Raw genomic sequence first — 22,879 nt, forward strand, 5'->3', positions numbered from 1 at the left:
TAAAACATAAGCAAACATCCTAGGTTAAAATATGGAAAAGGCGATCTCAGCTTTTTTTTTTTAAAAAAAAAAGTAATAAAAGATCAAATTAATAGAAATCTAAAAAATCTCAAACTGCTAAGGGAAAAGCAGAAAACTGAAAAAGAATGTTGCTGACTACTCATTTTATTATAAATTATCAGCTGTTAGGCTCACACCACACAAACTCTCATTAATGTATGCTTTAAAATACATGTGTACATCAGCGGAGCGTTTATTTGCAAATCAAAACAGATAACCTCTGTACCTCAAAATGTGCCTTAGACTAAGTTTATACCTTTCTGAACTTTTGCCTACAGATGCTGTAAACATTATTATTTGTATAAAAGAAATGCATCATTACGGTGATTTTATCTGCTTCTTAATGTTGTATTTTGCTTCATAGTACAATAACTTTACTAATAGAAAATCTTTCCCTTGGAGGTTTCCGAGTATATCTTTTTCAGAATGTCTGAAGGTAAAAGCTTTATAATAGTATAATGTGATAACTAGAATTTCTTAACTTCAGCTGCACCATCTATCCAGGATACCAAACCACTGGATGGTCCAAAAGGCATTCATTACACAGAATGAATACTAATCCATCCATTTTGGTTTCATTTTAAATATCTTTTAACTCATTCAAAAGTCTTTCATCTCAGTGCAAACTTAAAGGTAATTAACACCAATCCAAAGTCTTTCTCTTACTCTCTTTCATGAATTGAATCATTGCCCGTTCACTTCTAATTCAGTTTGACTAAACTGATTGAACTTGAGACCAAGTTGATTGAGCTGTGCACACCCTCTTTTTCCACCTCACTTCAACCATCCTGTCTGCTGCTTCATCCAATGCGCTTTCATTTTGTTTTCTGTGATAACTCTTTAACCGCCCAGATGAATTCAAGACATATTGGGTCTTTAAACAAATGGTTACTTCAATAATTTCTTTACCAAAACAGAGTTAAAATGTTCCTCCTGTTGCTGGTGTTTTGAGGAAAATTCAGAAATTATAGGAATTCAACTAAATTTGTTCCTCCTAGAAACAGATTTTCCTTCTGACAAGGCAAATCAAAGAAGTCTGGAGGGATCTGCATCACTGTTTTTATTTTGCCATAAATTTACATTTTCCCAGAGGAAACTGATCGTTTTGAGATATGGTTTTGCTCCTGAAGAAGGTTACTTTCTTTTCCAAAATTTTTAGAGAAGTTGTTTGGTACTTGAATGATGACTGTTATTTCAAGTTTACCATTCCTATATATTAAAGACCTAAAAGTAATTATTGTGAGTCCTTCTGCTTGTTTCAGTCACACAATTCCATAATGCATTTGAACAAGCTACATAGCACCCTTAAGTGTGTACAATAAGGAATGAAGTTGACTTACTTGATTTCTGTTTAATGAAGCTACAATTTCAGTACAGTTTTCAAAGCTCCATGACTATTAGCACACTATGGAGACTACTGTTTCATGATGAAGAATATATATGCCTGGTTCTTCTTCAGGTCTTTTTATTTTGGGTTACCTACTACATTTATACTACCAGATTTGCTCTAATTTCTCTTACAGTTCATTGACAAGTTGTACATTGTGTGATCTGGATCAGAAAGCATAATCTGGACAACAGGCCAAAGTTCATATAATTGTCCTACATTACAGAGCATCCCATAGCAACAGAACTTGGCAGGAGTACAAAATATTCCCTTTATCATGTGTTCCTGAAAAAATTCCCTGAGAATACACCAGCTGGAGACAGAGTGAAAGCAGGACTCTACAGATGTTTCTGCTTTCATGGTATTCCACAGTAAAAAATGTAACTGAATGCTATTAGTGTTCCTCTAGAATGTAGAAATAGCAGTTTAATTAGTGCCAGCTAATTTCCTCAGATCTTGTAATTTACTTAAAAAAATTAAACAGAATAAATCACATAGAAAGGATTTATTCAAGTGGGCTGAGTAACACGCTTCCATGAGTCTTTTAGACCATGTGCGGCACCCATGGACAAGCTCAGAATTGGACCACATGTGCTTTCAGTGCTCTGCTGCCTCTGCACTTCAACACCAAAAACCTCTTAATGCACCAGTCATTTTATTTGTGAAAAATACCTCTGGCTTCTGCAATTTGTAAATCCACTGCATAAAACACAATCAACATATTTTATTTTTAATGCTTATCCTGATGTAGGTCACACCAGAAGCACATTTTGAGAAAACGCCTGTTCCGCTTTCCGTCAGGGCTTGCTACTGCTTGTCATTCTCTGAACAGTAAGAAGTTGTTCTCCCTGGAGAGAAGGTTGTTACACAGAGTTTTTTGCTGTTCATTGCTTGTACAGATCTGTTCCTGTGCTTAATCTACTTCTCAGTACCTAGAAGCTCCTAAAAATAAAAGTAATGGTGAAGCCTTAAGTAATTTATCTGAGCTCCCTGGACCTGTCAAATGATTTAAAAACCAAACACAACAAAGAAAGAGATAATGAAACAGAGGTGGCGAATTTGATTCTGATCCTTTCCATTTGATTTTAATAGGAGATTGACCATTAGCATCAATGGGTTCCGCTCCATCTGCTAATCAAAGCAGAACTGGAAACTCTGGACTCAAGGACTCTGACTAGTAAAATACATAAATATCAGCTGTCACTAAACAGGCTGACATAAAGCACATGGATCTGTACAGCATAGCCTTGTATGTGGCTCCAGCAATTTCCATTGCTTTGGGATTAGGATGGAAGACACGCCACTCACAACAGATGGAAACAGACACCTGGAGAATGCAAGATGAGTATCTTTTCTTTTGATGTTACTTGTCTCTGAATTTTTGACACATCTGAAAACAGGCAAAGCAATAGCTCTCTTGAATCTCAAAAGAAGAAGAAAATTCAGTTCCATTTATGAGTATCCTTCTTCATTTCAATTATGAGATAACTGAGGTACATTAAGTTTGCGATGGTGCATGATATTCCTTGTGCCATGCTATTCTTTTCTTTTAAATCTATTTGATGGGGTTTTTTAGGTCTTAATTAAGGAGAGGAAGAGAAGTCAAGTAATACTGCCTGCCAACATAAAGTTACACCTAAGTGCCACTTTAAAACTTTGTGAGAATTAACTACCTCAGATCTTGATTCTAGTACTTTAATAAGTAGCCTGACTTTTAGAAACACTGAGATTTTGATTATTTTTTAAAATAATTCAAGAGCTAATACATTTCTCAACACATCTCTTCACTTGCTTTGCAGCAACTAGAAGCTCCTAAGAAGACATAGCTTGAAGTGTTAAATTTTATCTGCTAAGACTGCCAATGAGGTATTGAGTCAGGAATATGGATCAAATCTGAGATTTGAACTGAGGTATGCTTGCTATATAATGATTAATACACCATCCTCCCAAATCCAAACAAAACTAACTCTGACCTCCTAATACATTAGGTTTACAAGTCTCTGCATTAACATACAGCACTGCAAGACTGCATGAGGTTATTGAAAAAATATGCATTTTTCCTAATTGTAATTAGTAATTTTCCTTACTACTTCACAGTTGTCATGAGGCTTTTACCCAGCAGCAAAAGTAAGAAAAAAAAAGAGCTGATTTACAGTTGACTTGGATGAACACCACAGCCTCATCATGCCCAGCCACATTCTCAGCCTTCACCGATACACGGTAAATCCCAGGATTCTCATAGCGGTGACGGATGGGTTCTCCAGTCATCGTAAGGTTGACATATATCGCCTTAAAGCCATCTCCAAGATCTACCTGGTATTTGGTATTCAATGTATCACCCTAAAAGGAAAATAGATCAAAAATATTTTAAATGGCCAGAACTGAAATAGACAGGACACATGATTACAACCATTTCCTGAATCACAACAGCATCTCCAGCCCCAGCCAGATATTTTGACTTAATTGCAATAGTTGCAATAAAAGCGCTACACCCATGGCAAAGATTTTAGTGCAACAGATGTTGTGTGCATTAGTAGATATAATAGCACCTTACTGTGGAAATTTGATATCTTAAAATAAGACACCCCAGATCACTAACCAAGTTTTGTGACACAGAAGCCATCACTCTTGTCTCAATGCAGCTGGACATTAACTAACATAATGAACGGTGCAGGGCAACACCACATTCAGTTGCGAACAACTGAATATTGTTATTTTAGTGAATTACCACTCATCCAGTGAATCTCTAGCCTATGCAATTATAAAGTAAAATCAATTGGTTTAGACCTTCTTCAGAGCACCTTCGAACCACACCCTCTGAGTGTCAACCATATCGCCTTCAAGATCCAAGCTGGGATCTTCACACAGAGTTGTACTGCATTATACAGAGCTACCAGTATGTCTAGAACTAACATGCTCTACTGCAAAATTAGATGCATGCTTAATGAAGCAGATTATTGAGCTGAGTTTGGGAAAGGGTTTAAAAGACTAGCTAAATAATTCTGTCATGTCAAGCATCTCACAGAATTTATAATTCACTGCACTTCTGCTAAGTGCTCCTTTAAGTGACACTGTCTTCCCAAACTCAGGCCTAAAATACTGCAAGAGTGATTCTACTGTCAGAGGATGAACATATGCCCATCACTCATGTTGTCACAGTGTGGCTGTCTGGGAGAGAAGTCAGGCCTGTGCTACATGGACTGGTGATGGGGATGGAGTCAAAGAAAAATTCATTTTAGCTGCGAGCAGCAACACTTTCTCAATAGTACTGGGAGCACTGTCTTAGCAAGCTGTCCTGCTTCCCCAGTCTTCAGTAATACGTTCCTGCTCCCTTGCCACAGTACACGGCCATGACAATCATGCAATTAAAACAGGTTGCAGGGCCAGGCTTGGTAGAAAATCCTCCATATCATGAAAACAGATAGGCCTCTAAGAAAGGAACACATACATCCATATGCTAGTCAGGTGACCTGAATGGCCATCAGATCAGAGAAGGATTGTCACCCATCAAAGTATTCAAAAATCACTTCACTTCCCATAGGCCACTCTCTGAAATAGGTTTATATCAAAATCTAAACCCAGAAGGCAGCACTAATGTGATATCAAAGGAAGCAACAAAGCCTAGAACTTACATACCCTGGCATTACAAAGGGAAGGAAAACATACTATTATTTCCTCTTTTTATTATTTTGCAGTTTGGTTGATTTTCTTCCATGTTTTATCGGATGAAAGAGCATTGCTTATAATGTAAAAGAATACCCATAATAAGGAACCCTACAGGTTATCAAATACGTAAACACCATATTTCAACACACATAAAGGACCTTGAAAGCTTCTTCACTGTGAATATTTTTTTCCAAATAACATATTTCTTTTGACAACAGATGGGTAGAATTTAGCAGAGGAGATAATATGTTATTAAAGTTTAAAGCAAAAGAGATGCCTTCTTGACAGCAATATGCCAGTAAGTGGAATCTCTTTAGATGACATTAGCTTGCAAACAGTTCTTGTTCGCTCTTCCTTATGTTAACAAGTATGCATGCATTTTTTCTTTCTAGGTGAGACAGAAATCAGTGTTGAAAGCCAGTAGATGCAAGCTTCTCTTGATGTTTTATTCTAATAGCTTCTCTAGTGTAAAGATGAGAGTGCTGTCTTCAAAACACTAAGGCACTTCTGTTTCCCTGACCAGGAAAGACAGAGAGCAGTAGACAGATAACAAAAGTCACATATGGAAAAGGCAGCTAATTTTAAAAGGAATTGAGGCTTCCACTTCCATGCAAAATAAATGACTGTCATGACATTATTTATTCATACATTCAGCCAACAGAATTTGGGAAAAAATAATTACAATTACAATTATAATTATAAATTATTATTTTTTTAAGGTCACTTACAAACTGCCCAAACATATCCAAAGTCTGCTTTCTTTACTCCCTGATGTCTGGCATTCTTGCACCTAGTAACATGCATTCACATAAACTAGTAAATTAATTTTGTTCAGCAGAGAAAGGGGCATGTTTTGGTTTATCCTAGTAGAGCTGTTTCTTAAACGCAGTAATTGTTATGAATTCTTACTAGACCTTGTTGTATAGATTAAATCCTAAACAACGCTCAGGACATTTGAGTATAAATATTCTTCTCAGCCATAGGGGGCAGCAAACTGCTACACTTCTAAATCTGCCTTCCACTTCAATGTACCGAGCAACGACTGCATCAGAAAACACAACACGGGATTCCCTTCAAGATCCTTCACTTCTGAAGATTTTTGAACAGTTTTAAATGTTTTACGTATTGCCACAGAGATTCATGAAAGCTTCAGTAGGAAAGTAAAACTGCCAATGAAAATCATTAGAGTCCAAATTGCAACCAAATGCTCTAGTCTTACAATAAACATTTCTAAACAAATTATAAAAAGAGAAGGCAGCGCAACTTGCCACATAAACCGTTGGGGCACTGCAAGCATTGGGGTGCAGAGCTGTGAAGCGTTAAGCAGCCTGGTGTTCTGCATGTAACCTTGATTCCATTACAGAAATAAATCCCAAGTGTCTGATTTATATTGCACAGGTTTGCCAAAATGTGTGAACTTTCTTCAAGTTCTTGCAAATCAGTGGGGTTAGCCAGGAAGTACAATAGTCCAGTAACATGAACACAGGAGTTATAGCCTAATGCTAAAAAACTAGCTTTAGGAAACATACGCATGGCAAACAATTCATCCAAAAGTTACTCACTGCTGTTGGTCAGGGCCTTAGGGCATTGTCTTTCTCAATAAACAGAAGAAAACATACCTTTGGCGATACAACTAATATATAATAAATGTTCTTATGCTGTGCTCTTTGCTGATTTCTGTAAAGCTTTACCTCATTCCTGTCTGAAAGGCAGATTCTCAAAAACACTTAAACCAGAATATTAAATGTTCTCTGCATTTCTGTTCTTCTCTGATACAGCAGCTGAAATTTTCAGTCCAAGGAGACCTTCATAATTTACTTCCCTTGATTTTCCAAGAAGCCATTGCCTTTAAGGAATAATGACTGGCTAGGCTGCTGAGGAGACAAATTCCATTCTCTGGACAGAACTTGGTGGTTCACTGAGCTTACTAGATCGTCCAATTCACTTGAAAACAGAAGTTGCAATATTTAGAGAGTCATTCATCTTTGTCTCAAGCACAAATTAATCTTCAGTCAGCAGCAAAGCAGGTAGGAGAGAAATGAACCCTAAAAATAGAAAGGAAACTTTCATAAAGCCAATGTTCATTACTACCTGCTCTTGTCTGACGATGAAGGTGATGTCTTCCCCAGGCTTAACAGCCAGGCTTTCTTCTCTGATGCTGATCTGAAGTCCCTTGGGAGCAATCAATGGACACATATGCTGTGCTAAGTTCTGCTGCAGGTCTATGCCACCTTCACACACATTAGAAACAACTTTCCTGTATCTGCAAAAACAGTAAGCAGTGAGCACAGTGAATCGGAGGTGAGCAGAAGAATGCCATCAGGGCCACCAAATGCAAGTGTGATGGTAGCTAATGAACATTCCTTTGGTTCACAGACAAGATCGCAGATGCTCAAAACCGACTCATGATGCAAATACTTTGATGAGGGACATTGCCTTTACTGAGTAAAACCTGTTGAAGAAAGGATGTGAAGCATGAGCAGGATTCCACTTGCATGCACTGCAAGAGTCTGCCTTTTCAAATTTAGAAACATTCCTGACCAGCCCTCCAGGAGCTAGACACTCTCCTGTCCTCTCTGCCATACCCCTTCCTAGTATTCAACAGTCTTTAGTGTTCTAGAGTTCTTGGTTCAAACCCCAAAGATCAGGAAGAAATTAGATCAAGCAGCTTCTGCATTAACCCAGAACCAATTGCTTAACTGCTGCTCTCAAATCTATGTCTTTATTAAAACACTGAAAGTATTTATTTAATGTAACAGTATAAAAGAGTGAAAGGCCTAACACTTTTAAAGAACTAATAATGAAATACTTGGATGTGTACAGATTTATTTACAGATCAGTTTCACTCAGGTATGTTATTTTTAAACATCCTTTAAAATCAGAGTCAGATTTCACTCTTTTGAATTCCTATTCTGTATATCACAGCTGTCAGCCGCAGCCCAAAAGGCATCATTTTCCTCGGTAAGGCAAATATACACAGAGACCATGATTCTAGTGCCAGATTTGACATTTCATCATTTGGTTCTCATCTCCGCAGCCGACAGAGATGATGTTATGATAAGCCAGAATAGATGCCAGCTGCAAGTTATTCTCAGCACAGACGTCAGACTATATTGTAATGTATATTCTATGTGGTATTGTTTACAGTTACTAGTGCTTTCCTTTGATTCTGAGTGTCCCATATGGTCAGGAAAAGAATCTATTCTCCACAGAACTCCTTACCCCTATGGAAGTGAAAGGCTGGGAAGTTCCGTGAGATGTTACTGGCTTCTTAGAGTAATTAATTGTATTCAATCTGAAAATTGGTCTGACCCCAAGCAATGGGCTAAAAGAAAAAGCTCTGAATGGACTTTCCTATAAGAAGTGTAACAATGGCTACAAAATATTACAAAAAAAATAGCAAGAACAAGACAGCTCCCCCTCTTCTCAAATGGATTCATTTTTGATCTCCTGTGAACATGCAAAGTTACAATTTCTCTTTCATTAGTCTGTAGGAAACTTCTGCACGTGCTCTAAGTCAGAGTCAGAACTTTTACATTTCCCAGTTTTTACTGTTTGCCTACAGCTCCTTCAAACCACTTTTGCGGCCCTTAGTCAGAATGTTCTCCTCTTCTCTGGAAGCCTTTGCAAGCCAGCTGAAAGCAAAATCAGCTTACCCAGTGCTGCTGGTGTATGCCTGCCCCAGCATGCAGTCCTCAGGAGGCGCTTCTGGGTTAAACCAAAAGTCAGCAAAGCATTTGCTAGACTCCGACTTCAGAGGTACAGAGCGCTCAAACCCATAATCACTGAAAAATATCAACACCAAGTATGTTACTATCCCCACTTCATTTAGCAGTCTAATTTGGGGTGGATGAGATGATGTTTTTAAGAGTAAAAAGATTTTGTTAGTATTATTCTACCAATTGAACATACAAGTTGATGAAGCCAGTTCTGTTCTAAGTCTAATTTCAACGGGAGTTGGTACTCTTGGGAAAAACTTGTTGTAATTACTTTGTCAGTTCTGCAAATTAATTCTCTTGATAGCTTAGATTTTTAAAAGGTTTATTTTGCTACTCAGACCAACACATTTCTTCTGTTTTTTTTGCTTCATTTACAAATAGAAGGGGTTTGCTTGCCTTATGAATCAATCCAATGGTCATTTTTTAAGTCTTGATCAACACAGAAAAACATCAAGATTTGTTCAGTCAGGTGAAACAAATACTCAAAACATGGCAATGTTTTTAAACAAAGGCAAATGCAAAAGCAACCTGCCTATTTGTTTATACACAGCTATCTGGGGAGAAGGGCAAAAGGAGGAAAATAAATCCATCTGAAATTCTAAGTAACTGTTTACTAGCAATAAATCAAAAGGTCCACAGACTCACCATAAGAAATCAGAGTTCACACATTCACAAACTTTGGATGTGAGAGCTGATGTGAAACTTCTCCCTTTAATGCACCATGATGAAATCTTCCTCTTTCGAAAGCTCCTCTGCTGGCCCATGATGCAACGATCACCCTGAACATCAAAGCACCGGACTTAATGCACACCATAACTTACACCACACAGACGTGACCTTATGTTGTACTGAGAAAGGCTGGTCTTGCTGCCAAGACTGTAAACTTGTATCGACTCTCTCATATTCAAAGGTATAGGCATAGAAAACTGTCATATCCGCTGCTGTCCATTAATGGGCCCTTACACAGTTGCAGCATATGCTGTATTTCAGGGCATAAATCCAAAGATGTACATGAAAATTCAAGCGCAATTTAACCCATGTTTCATCTGTGCACAATCTAGGCACAACCCTACAACTGGCCATTTAAAACTTCTGTGTGGATGCAGATGGCTGAAGTTCTATCTGAATCACCGTGTCTCTTGTCAGCAGTCAAAGCACCAACCATGTGGACACAAGTAGAACGAAGACTATCTGAACACACTCCACTGGTAATTGGGCAGCTGCAAGTACTCTGTCAAAGTCATTTTAGCAGTTTCTAATTTCTGAAAGGCATTTCAATGCCAATATCCAAAGAAACTGTTATTCTTTAGGCTCAGATCTGCATAACATTCTTTGTAAATACACAGCATTCCCAAACAAGAAGTGTAAAATTAGGCATGAGAACTAGCAAATGAGAGCCGGAGAGCTGAAGTAACATAGAGTAAGTAGTATGCAAAAAAACCCCAACCCTGCAGAGAGTAAGAGAACAAATGTACTGGAAGAAGCAAAACATAATAATCAGAATAATTATGAATAAATATGACATATTCCCTTTAATGTAAAAAAACCCCTCACATTGGTCTATTTAATCAATACATTGAATAGAGAATGTAGCTTCCCAAAATTGGATTTGGCCAGAGCACCAGGATTAGCACAGCCTTAATGCATTATTGCAGAAATGGTATTGCCCAAAACAACTGGACCCCATTACATGATTGATCCACCGAGATCCTAAATTACTTCTGGAATGGGCTTTACTTATAACAATTTATATATGAGTACAGTATGTGGTCAGGAAGTTGGCAGAACACATAAAGTGCATGTTGAAATTGCTTCGACCAATATTACACGTTTTAGTTTATGGTATATGCTTCACAATCCAGCAGGACCACCTATTATTGTGGCAGACCACCAGATGTACTTCTGCCTTTTGCAGGACACAGATCACACAACCAAAAGGAACACGGAATCCTCTCCCATTTTAAACTATCGTAAAATCAGCAAATACTAACATAAGGAGATCAAAGCTGGGGACGCAGCATCCAAACTCTATTTGAAAACATTTTCCTAGCACACAGGAAACGTGAATCTGAAAGCTACAGAAAAGTTGTGGCACTTAACATAAGACCAAGAATACCTGTAGATTTGTGAGCTCCCAAGACTCGTAGTCATCATCCATGCACTCCCTGGGGAAGGATGGTCTGAAGTCCACCTTCACCAGTTCCCAGTCCGAACGGTAACTAATATGTCCAAAGACTCTGAACAAAAGGATCAAAAGGAAAATCTTACTGCAAAGAAATATCATACATCTTACATTCAAATTTTCAGTTCTATCTTTTCCTTTCCACAGTCATGGTTCCCTACTAAAAGGTTCCTGGTTAATTTTTCTTTTATTCCTCTTCATATAAATGTGTCTAGTTAGAAAACATTTGATAATTGTCTATGAACCCTTACAAAGTAAAAATAATAGTTCGTAGATTAGAGATTTTTTTTTTTCCCAGCAAACTATCCAGAAATTTAATGGGAAATGTACTACCTTTTATAAACCCAATATTTTTGTCTATTATCTTGTTATATGAAACATCCAGAGCTCTCAGATTTTGATGGGGAGCTCAGATCCGGGAGCAGAACCCAGGATCACCAGATTCAATTTCCAGATCTGTCACTCATTCCTTATAATTATAGTGCAACTTCTTCAGTTGTTTTTGTTGTTGGGTTTTTTTTTTTTAACTTCTACAGATTTCAGATGGCAATTTGCTATTGTTTAAACTCACAGCAGTATAATGAAATTGTATTCATTTCTAAGGAATACACTGCATCTGCACATTGTGCTGAAGAACTCTGAGTCTCCATTTCAGATAGTCCAATGTACAACAAAAACCAGCCACTAACTAAATTTCCTTTTTTTAAAAAAATAAAAGGAAATTTCATTGCTTTAAAAACCAAGCTGCACTTTCAAAGCAGCCAACATTTTCAGTCAGAATATTTATTTCCAAAACAAAATGGGTAAGTATGACATCCAGCAACAAATTAGAAAGGATAAGGACTCTATTTGGGCAAAAGTCGAATATATTTGTGGTTTGTATCAGGCTTACGTGGCTTACTTGCCAAAGAATTTAAGGTTATTCTGAAGCCAACAATCTCTGTGCAGTTTATACTGCACAGAGTTCATTTTCCAAGCTTTAGTAGCATTCTCCAAACTAATTCATTCCTTTTGTTTTGTCCTCAGTTTTGTCCAAATCCAGACACAGCAGGAATGGTACAGTTTTGCTAAAAGCATTCTGCTGTGCACAGTAATTTCTCTTGTCCTTAATACCAGGTTCAAAGTGGAACTAGGGTAGACCAGAAGTGAGGAAATGGTGGATTCTCTGCAGCACAGAGAAATCATCATCACACTAAGCACCTTCTCTGGTAGATGGATGTAGAGCTCTAAAGTCTACCAAAGAGGCTGAAAACCAGTCGCAGAGACTAAAGGTGTACAGTGATTTCCTCCTTTCCTTTCTGGTGTCTTTGCTTCCCAGCCATAGCACAAAGATGTAGATATCTATAGATTATTGCCCATGCTACTCATTATAATAACTAAGCAATCCGTGGTCACAGGAAACTTCACCATCAGAAGTGCACTTAATTAAACAGAAACATGTGCATATAGTTTGTATGTCTTACACTTTTCTTGTAAGGCTCTGAGATTAAAGGACTTGGATCATCTACTTTCTTTCCTTCTAAATGTACCCATGGCTCAGAGACAATACACAAAAACTAAAAAATGTGGCTCAGTCCACTGGCTGTATGTGCACATAGGTGTGTGGTCCCACTTCTCTCCTTGAGACCTACAGGTTTGATTCCTTCTTCTGGTTCAGCTGGATCCTGAAAGCTGCTGTCACCATATAATCTTATTCACTTGTAGTTACACACCCAGTAAAGCAACTACTTAGGTGGTCTCATGCTTTTTCCACAATGCTTGCTTCAATATGACTGGCTTTGCTGACAGGCATGAAGTGTCTTTTGCATGCTAAATACTTGCACTTTTTTATTTTAAATATTTTTTTCTCCATACAAGGTACTAACATAAGGCAGACTTCACCATGTGCTTATGCAGCTACCTACCTCTGTGAATGCTTCTTTAGACACCACAAAACTTTACAAAATGGTTACATTTCTTTTATTAACTCATTTATCAACAAATATGTTCAAGTGCAAGGAGCCAAGTCCTGTCAAAGATTCACTCCTGCCTCAAGAAAAGTATTTGCTACAGAACAAATGAAATTTTCTTCATTCATGTTAGCTATCAGGCAGATTAGTCAGGAAAGGAGAAGAAAGGAGATGGTTGTTTGAGTTCAGTGCAGAACAGAATAATGAAATTCTCCTGTAAGTATAAAACAAAATCTCTGAACTATTAATCATCATCTCTGAGACCTCACAGAGGATGAGGGTGATTCCAGATGACTATGGAAAAGGAAACATTTTGAATATATATTTATATATATATACACACATATCTATATATACACACACTTACACACATATATATGTGTGTATATATAACCACATACATAAACCAGCAAAACAGAGCCTGGGGAGTTACAGAATTAATTTTGATAACCACAAAGATACCAAACAATTAAGCTATCCAGTTATAAGTACCTTGGAGATAATTAAGATGATAACAAACAGCCACCATGGATTTGACAAAACCAAATCATGTCAAACTAATGTAATTTACTTCTTTTACAGGGTAACTGGTTTAGTGGATAAAGAAAGGAGAAAGTGTAGCATATTTTGACCTTTGTTGACTGTTACAGAGTTCTAGTTGACATTGTCTCAATGTAAAAAAGAAAACAGTGCAGATAAAATCATTGTCATGAGGAATGCAAGCACATATCCAATTAGAAGAATCCATTTTCAAAAATAATTATCAAACAAGGAAGTATTTTGAGATATCTATCACAAAGACATGATGGGTCCACAGTCAATATTTTCATTAACACCCATGTGGTCAAATAACAAACACAGAAAATTTTGCAGATAACACAGAAGGAAGGGTGAGGACACTGACTGATGGAAGCAATGTTCAGAAATCAACATGATGAAATACCCATGACCAATTGCAAAAAGTACACCTAGGAAAAAAAAAAAAAAAAAAAAACAACCAAAACCCAAAACACAACAAAGGTGCAAAAACACAATGGAGAATAACTTTCAAATATTGAAGAAAAGGCTTGGGAAATTGTGGGGAATTAAAACGAGAATACAATGTTGCTGCAAAAGAAGAAAAACTAATTCTAGGCTGTACTTAGAACTGGAAAACAGAAGACATGGAGGTAATTATTTTGATGAACCTGGCACTGGTGGAGCCTCTGGAAGAATATGGTGTCTAATTTTGGATGTTATATGCATATTTACACACACACTAAAAAGGAATTTGAAAAAGGGCACGGGTGACTCATAAGCTGCTTTGAAAATGTAACCAATAAAGAAAGATTGAAAGAACTGGGCTTTTCTCTGGAAAAAAATAAAGCTGAAAAGTACAACAAAATGTTTCCATCTTCAAAGAGATCAATAAACTTAAAAGACATAGCTGCGCAATTCTCTAATTCCTTCTTTTCAGCATTGGTGAGGCCACACCTGGAGTACTGTGTCCAGTTCTGGGCTCCTCAGTACGAGAGAGACATGGACAGACTGGAGGGAGTCCAACAAAAGGCCGTGAAGGTGAGGAAGGGACAAGAGCATCTCTCCTATGGGCAAAGGCTGAAGGAGCTGGGGCTGTTCAAGCCTGGAGAAGAGAAGGCTCGGAGGGATCTTACCAATGTATATAAATACCTGAAGGGAGTGTGCAAAAAAGATGAAGCCAGGTTGTTTTCAGTGGTGCCCAGTGACAGGACCAGAGTCAAAGGTCATAAACTGAAACACAGGAGGTTCCCTCTGAATGTCAGGAAACATTTTTTTACTGTGAGGGTGACTAAGCACTGGCACAGGTTGCCCAGAGAGGCTGTAGAGACTCCATCCTTGGAGATACTCAAAAGCTGTCTGGAAACAATCCTGGGTGACTGACTCTTGGTGGCTCTGCTTGAGTAGGGGGCTCGGACAAGATGACCTCCAGAGGTCGCTTCCAACATCAACCATTTTGTGATTCTGTGATGGTAATGCTACAAGATATTGAGATTGTTTCCTCTCCCTCACTAGAGCAAGAAATTAGTGAAACATCAGGATTAGAGCTAGAGATTAGATAAATTTTTGAGATATTGCCCAGTCCCAGATCTTATAATGTTATAAAAATTATAGAAATTACTCTAGAAATTATGCAAATTCTACTAGAGTAATATGGGAACTATGTGCAAACTCTCTATATATACAGCAAAGGCACTGCTTCAGTGGGTGAACTATAGGCCTCTCTGTGGATTTTTAGCAAAAGACAGAAATAACTTTTCTGCCTGTTGGTCCAGTCTCTTGTAAAAAAAATACTCATTTCCATCATGGCTATTCTGATTCTACAGACTGAAAACCATGTTTTGACAGAGCACAGTAACTGCACCACTGATTTCACCATTCTTTGGCTTAAGTAAAATTCCTGAGATTCAAGAAAGTGTCCCAGCACAGTCACAAATCCCATGAAAAATGCAGCCATGCAGCTTTGTAATTCCTACAGTAAATTTCCTAAGGAATCTAGTACTTTACAGCACCCAGCTTAGCAAACTGTTTGAAAAAACCACAATGATTATTAATGCTGTTGCTGCAGTAACGCTTGTTGCCCTATTGAGGACAGGGTTTTCAAGACACATCAGAAGACCCCATTTAAAAGTATTGCCAAATATCACTAGAATAAAAAAGAACTATTTTTCCAAAGTAAGAAAGAAAGGCACGTATTAAGTAGGATTCAATGGATTAGATGAAAGCGTGAGCTACAATAAAGCAATACATAACAGCAATCACAATCTAATTGCTCAGGTGCAAAACATGTATGCCCAATAAAATCATACGAATGGAAAAAACTGGAATGGTGCAGCAAGTGCAACTGATGATTAGAAGTTAAATATCAAGATGATAGTAATTCATAAGCTACTAAAACCTTCCTCTTGATTAATTAAATTTCATTAGAAAGCCATCAAATCAATTCTGTTGGAACTATGAAAGATGATGCTGTGATAAATAATTTTTGAAAGAAATTCCAATTACCTTGGAAATTAATTTACTTTTATTTGTAAGAATTTGGGATCCATAATTTTTACTTCAGTGTTTCAGTTGCCATAACAACTTTGTACATTTGTTCCTAGTTCATTTATGAGCACATCATTTTTTAATTTGATTGCATCATTTGATAGATAAGACAGTTTAATGCAGTTTTTAAGCTAACTCATTTAAACTATTTGCTGGAGGATTGCTGGTTATTTCTGTTCCTGATAAAGCTCATAATCAGGGGAGCTAATTTAATAGAAATTATATGCAATGATAATCTTTTCCAGTAAATTCATGTTTCTATTCAAGAGAAAAGAGCATCTATTCATTAGATGTTCCTATTTCAGGTGAGCAGTCATAGCTGTCGGCTGCTGTCTGCGTCACTTGCAAACCACCTGACTGCAGCTATGAATGGTGCTGATGCTGGAGACTCCCAGAGACTCATCAGGTAAACATGCAGCTTCCATGACTTCATTCAGGAGAAATGAGGCTGATTTTGACAACACACTGCTCATCTCAGATGTCACAGACGTAGCTTTTTATAAACACTGCTCATCTCAGATGTCACTGACATAGCTTTTTATAACCACCACACTTCCCTTCCTCTTTAGCTTTTCTGCTGTGTTCTTCAGGATTTTGTTCATAGGCTGTCACAGCATCAAAACACTATTTGCCAGAGCAGATGGATTTTTAGCTAGTGTGCCATACCATGGATCTCACGCCATATACATTAAGACACCTTGAGCAACCTTTTGTAGTATTATGCTAGTTTACCTTTGAACTGTTTGGCATATTGTCTCCAGACAAAGAAAATGGCTTTGAGCAGCCTGATGTCTGGATCCTCAGAGCAGCACAGCTGAACCTGCAACTGTTTTGCTTTATTGATGAATGTCTGAGAATGCTCAAAGATGTCAGAGTGGCGGCAGTGATCCTGCTGTACTACCCCACCAAGGTTATAAAGACAGCACATATGGAATTTATTCAGATATTTAATGTAGCAACTTAAATTCTTCAAGTTTTGCAGTCATACTGAAGACCAGTGATGATAACTGCATGATGCACAGCTACTTTTGTTTGAAATCAGATGCCTCTTTCATTCTAGACATGCTGCTTTAATCTCCCAAGTGCTGCGTTGGCTTTTGCTCTCTTCTATATGACTTTGTCATCAACCGTAATGTTAGAAACAGCATACAGCCAAGGTAGCAGAAATTGTCTGCACAGTGCTGTACTGCCTTGTTGACACATTCTGCTAAGTTGACATGTCATCTGGGGGTGGAACAGGACCTCTATTTTTTTGGGACAGTCTTCAAATGTGTAAAACTACTGACAATAAAACCTAGGGTTTGAATCAGTATCAATTGAGGATCCCACATACAGGTGATATGGGTAGTCTGAGTGGCTCTATCCTGGATAACATGTCTAAATTCCTCTGGGTAGCACTTAAGCAAAGATGTCCAAACATGTGCAAAGAGGCAGGTACCTGAAATTCTTTATGGATCTAAACCTCAATATCCAACAGTGAGTATGTGACCAAGCTGGTAAAGGAAACTAGACTCTCAGAGATGCTAGTTAATTATTTTAACAACTCTCAGTCTGTCTCTTGGAAAGTATTCATTTAAATGGAAACTATCATAGACTATGCTAAGAAGTTATACTTAGATCTTGTTCTCCATATAAGGCTTCCTTTCCTGTAGTAAATCATATTAGTAGGAAATATAATTGTCAGTGAACTTACTGTACTGTTAAAATATTTTTTTAACTGTCACACCTCCCTGATTATTTTCATAACACAATTGCAGTTGCAATTTCAGACTGAATACTTAATCCACCTTACAGTTCACTAGATATCAGAAGCCATTTACATTAAAACAGCAGCACCTTTCTCGGTTTTACATAAAGGACTAGCATTTTAGAAGTTTCTTGTCAATTTACAGTGAGATCAAAGAGCTGAATCCTTTGCTTCACTTAGGCCTTTACTACAAAAGATGGCAATATAACTGAAAAAGCAAATATGACAATCTTCTTTTTGTGTGGTCTAATGTAGTTCATATTATTACAGTGCCTCTGAACATACAGCAAGACACATGACCTCCCCATGCCAAAATCTGTAAAGAAATTACCCAGTTGAGGGAGTAAAGTGATGAGGTTGTGGCATGGAAGGATGCTCTTCATCTCTAGTGTAACCACTGCCAACAGGTAGTGTTCTTAAGTCACAGAGCAGTAACATTACTAATGAAAGATTTTCCAAGGGGATACTTGGGTTGGAAGAGTGGGTTACTCATGACTGTGTCCTACAGTGCTATTTAAAGCCTACCATTTCCAAAAAGAAAATGACAGATGAATCTTTATAGACATGTCTTCCTCCTAACAGTTGTCTTTGCTTCCTTTACACCATTGTAAAATCAACAAAAACTAGATAAGTCAAAGGGTTCATACCAGTAAAATGGATGAAAGTAATGTAAGATTCAAGCTGCAATCTGTTACACATCAAGATTATAATTCAGCATATTTTTCTAATTCTCCAAAAGAACGTAACAGAGGTCACATTTTCTTCCCAAATTGCAACTACAGAAATGATGAATGCTTCCACGTGCAAAAGTAGACACCTGTCTACATAAAGCAACTGCACATAAACAGTGTTTGTGTACACAACAGATCATGTGCAAGTATACTGAGACACTTATGATTTAAGTGCCTTAAACTACAAACACATGCATATACTTAATGCACTAAAGAGAAGAGTAGTTTTGGGTTGGTGGTTTGTTTTTTTTTTTTTTTGTTTAACTGCCAAAGTGAAAAATGAAGGGAGGAAACAATTTAGTTAAAATTGAACCAAAATATGTTTTTTCATTGTTTCCTGCCCCCAAAAAATAATAATTGCCATTCATTCTTTTATGCCAAAACATCTTGATTTCAGCTCTTCTGGGGAAAAAGAACGGAAATGAATGCTTAGATTCTGAGAAGTGCTGGGGAGGAGCAGGATGAGCATGTTCCCATTTATCCAGAAGCTCAGTGGCTCCATGATGTTTGTGAATTACCTCCAACATTTTTTCCATCTATTTGGTAAATTCCTGTCCAAGAACAACCTTTTAACATGTAAGCTGTTTGGAAAAAATTGCAGATTTAATGCCTAGCCTGCTGCCTTATACAGAAGTATATACAAGTGAACAGTGAACAAAATGCATTAATTTAAAGAGAAACATATGACATTCTAGAGGATAGCTTTGCATCATTCAGCTCTCTTGTGTCATTTTACTTAAAATCAAATTCATTTGGGATACTTACAAAACTGTATAATTAATTCTTTAGCTAATAATTCTTTTTTTTTTTTTTCTTCCCTACTCACACATTTAAAAATCTGGTCTCTTTTGTCACAGGTAGGAAATTCTTCATTCAGACTTGACCTGGCAGACCCAGAGTAAATAGCCTATGGTCATCTATACTATGGCTCCTTCATTTTGAGAGCAAAATATAGCAAAATGGAGTTCAAGACCCCCCACAAAATTAAGTAAAGTGCTGAACAATTTTATTGTTGGCCTAAGTTTCTAATATCTACCTCATCACCACCATTTATTAGAACTAGAAACTAAAATGGAACTGTCTCCCTGAAAGAGAAGTTAGAGCACCACAGCTATAGGCACTCGGTCAGTGACAGGGGCTCAAACTGACACAAAGACTCTATCTGAATGACCAAGTCACGTGTCACCCTTTTTCTGTCCCTCTCTTGTCCTTTAAATAGGGACAAGATGATAAAAGATACTTACAGAACATAGATTCCTAACCTTTCAGCTCCTCTTATTCAAATATATTTCCAGGTCTGCCCTCAAAATGTACTAAATATGGGCTTTAGCAAGTCACTGAAAGTATCATGCTTCTGCATATATTATGAAAACTTTACAGAAAGAAAAGCAAAAAATGAAGCTTTACCCACTGAACTTCTTCTGAACAGAGGGAGAGACAGGAGCAGTCCCATGGCTCCAAGATCACAGGTTGGCAGTGACACTACAATAAACTGACTTGCTCTGCTAACATCTGTGTCCACAGAGATGCCAGCAACAGCATTAACTTGCCATTAAACAGGCATCTGTACATCTGTATTAGACAATATCTAGATTAGATTGAAACAGAGTAACCAGTTTGCTTTTTCAATGCTTTTTTCACCATTCTCTTCCCATCTTTCTGTGTGTTTCCTCCATCAATTGGCAGACATATATGTTCCTCATTACGCAGAGAGCAGAACAATCATTTCATAACTGAGCAATGCTTCTCAAACAAGAGATTAACTAGCTGCAAATAAAACCTAGAATTTGCCTTGGGAAATCAGCTATTCTCTTACACAATGAAGCTTTATCTACCTTTTTTAGGGGTTGAAATATGAGAAAGTTAGTAGTGAAGAATTCACAACTCAGAGAAGTATCTCCACCTAGTAAGATGTTATCTCTACTAATTTATGCAAATTTTGACATTGGACTCTTTACTCAAAGTCCTTACTCAAAGACAACAGGAAAGGTAGCATGCTGCCACGTGTGGCACAGCAATATGCCCCACAAAGTACACGTAGTGTTGACAGTGATATTGTTAAAGTTGAGGTTGACATTCCTAACAGAATCGACAATTGCAAAAATCCAGATGGTTTTCTGTAATATCTAACACCTGTTAATACCATATCCACTTTGTTTTGAGTAAGTTTAAACTAGACTATTTTCTTGCCTTTCATTATCACCTAGGAACTCAACAGGAATGCAACGGACTTTCAAGACAGTAAAACACACATGCAGGAGTACTGCAGTTCAGAGGTGTAATAAAGTTCCCAGCAGCATCTTAAGTTGTTACTCTATGAGACCTTAGGAAAAAAAAAACCTCTGGAAAAAAATACAATTACCCATAAGGAGGATTTTGATTCTACCTGACATAAAGAAAAGCAGTCCTTTTACGTAACCTCTTATTGGCCTTTTAAAAGGCGTCAAGGTCTGCAGGATCGCATGATAACCATGGTTATTGCGCCTACTGGGTTTACACTGCAATCTAAATAACCTGGTTTGTGAAACACTCTCAGAAGCTGAACTGTGATTTAGAAGTCATTTTAACAGGTTTGAAACTTTCATTATATGAACTACTTCCTCTGAAGAGGAACATCAATATTTCAGACACACAAAAATTCTTCCTTTTTCCACTGAGTTAGGCCATTACTCAACCCAGCGTTATTAAGTCATTTTTCCTACATATAATCTATTGTTAAGTATAACACTGGCTTGCAGTAACTTTCATTCTTAAAAAAATTAGAACAAAATAAAGCCTACTAGACCACGCACTATTTTGATGAATATATATCAATTAGTTGAGAAAATTTCTTAGCAAACCTTACTTATTCATTTAGCAATAAATGGTGAATTTAAGCTCTTCATTTAGAAATTGATTTTTACACAGATCGAGCTTCCTAAACTTTATGAATACTTTATTGCTTATCTTCCCTAAAACTCTTAACTAGGTCTATTCAGAAATTGATTATTACATAGAATCAGTTTCCTAAAGTTTTTAATACTTTACCACTTAAAACTCCTACAAATCTTAACTAGGTCTATGGCAGAGAACAATGGAATAAAATACATTTTCATTGGCATTTGAGTCTACATATTTTGAATACTGCAGGGGATTTGGATGAATGATTTAGATTAATGTTGACTGGCAGATAATAACAGTTTTATGAAAACTTTTGACAAGTCAACGTTTGTTTTTTCTCTGTTTTGGAGAAAACACAAAACTTTCTGAAACGAAGACTTAAGGCTACCAGTTTCACATTCCCCTGTTTCTTCAGTAAAGCTTTCCAGACCACTTCATTTTGGATAAGTTAGGACAGAACAGGAATTCAAATGGAAGTCCCCTGTGAGTCATGTTAACATCCCAGTAACCATGCTAGAGAATGAGAAGTCTCGCTTACACACAGTGTTAATAGGTCCCTTAAATGTCTTTCCCAAATAATATTTTTTGTGGATTTTTTTTTAATAAAAATTAAAAACCTTGAGGGAAATCCCTAACCTTAAGAGAACCTTAGGAAATCCCTAAGGAACCAGGATTTTACCCTACAGTAACAGCTGCTTTCCGTACAAGTAGAATATTCTTTGACTCTTTTGTGAGTTTACTCTAGAAGCCTTAAATAAAACACTCTTTGCTCCATAATTCTGCTGTATGCTTTTTCATTTATTACCTTCCCACCTCAGAATTATGTTATCTCTACTAATTTATGCAGATTTTGACATTGGACTCTTTACTCAAAGTCCTTACTCAAACAAACTCTCTACCAAAGGGAGAAAATTAAATTCCTGTAGAAGTAAAAAATGTCAGACTAGGTCTTTAGTAATGGATTTGGAGATTCTTCAGGGTGAAAGACAGTTAGTTTATTCCCATTACTATAGACAAGTTCACCTTACCATGTTCTACCCAGAAAAAAACCCCACCTTTTATCTAATAAAATGCAAAAGATGGCATAGTTGATTTTTTTTTTTTCCCCCCAGGGAGTGCATATCAGTGGATGACAGTTCTCAAAAGAAGCAGATCACTGTAGATTAAGTCATGCACAGAAACTTAATACAAGTGTGAAGGTTTGAGAGAAAAAAACTTAAGCCAGACAGATCTTGATGTAAAGCCAGACAGAGTGTCACTGGGCAGACAACGTCATCCTGAAGGTAAAACCCAATCCAAAGCAGTAGGAAGCTGATATAACAGCAACAAGGAAACACATACTGTAAATTTATTCTTCCCATTATCTTTAGAGTCTGGTAGGAAGGTGGAAGTCTTCTCAGGGCCAGTCTGTGACAGTAAGTGGTTGATGTCCTCTATGTTCAGTAGAACTAGCTGCAAAGTAAGATTCTACAAGCCTGGCATTGAGATGCTGGAG

General features: G+C 37.3%; 1 protein-coding gene across 1 annotated transcript in view; it reads right to left on the reverse strand.

The window, feature by feature from the left end:
- The window catches only part of SORCS2 (sortilin related VPS10 domain containing receptor 2), a 572,656-nt gene that overhangs the window by 24,102 nt on the left and 525,675 nt on the right, over positions 1-22,879 (reverse strand). Inside the window, exons 15-19 of the mRNA XM_074822047.1 lie at positions 10,949-11,069; positions 9,478-9,611; positions 8,770-8,898; positions 7,205-7,376; positions 3,601-3,787 (exon numbers count right to left, since the gene is read on the reverse strand). Coding sequence (XP_074678148.1) covers positions 3,601-3,787; positions 7,205-7,376; positions 8,770-8,898; positions 9,478-9,611; positions 10,949-11,069 — 743 coding nt within the window. The remainder of the gene's footprint in view (positions 1-3,600; positions 3,788-7,204; positions 7,377-8,769; positions 8,899-9,477; positions 9,612-10,948; positions 11,070-22,879) is intronic.

This window comes from Strix aluco, chromosome 4, assembly GCF_031877795.1.
Source record: "Strix aluco isolate bStrAlu1 chromosome 4, bStrAlu1.hap1, whole genome shotgun sequence".
Lineage (NCBI taxonomy): Eukaryota > Metazoa > Chordata > Aves > Strigiformes > Strigidae > Strix > Strix aluco.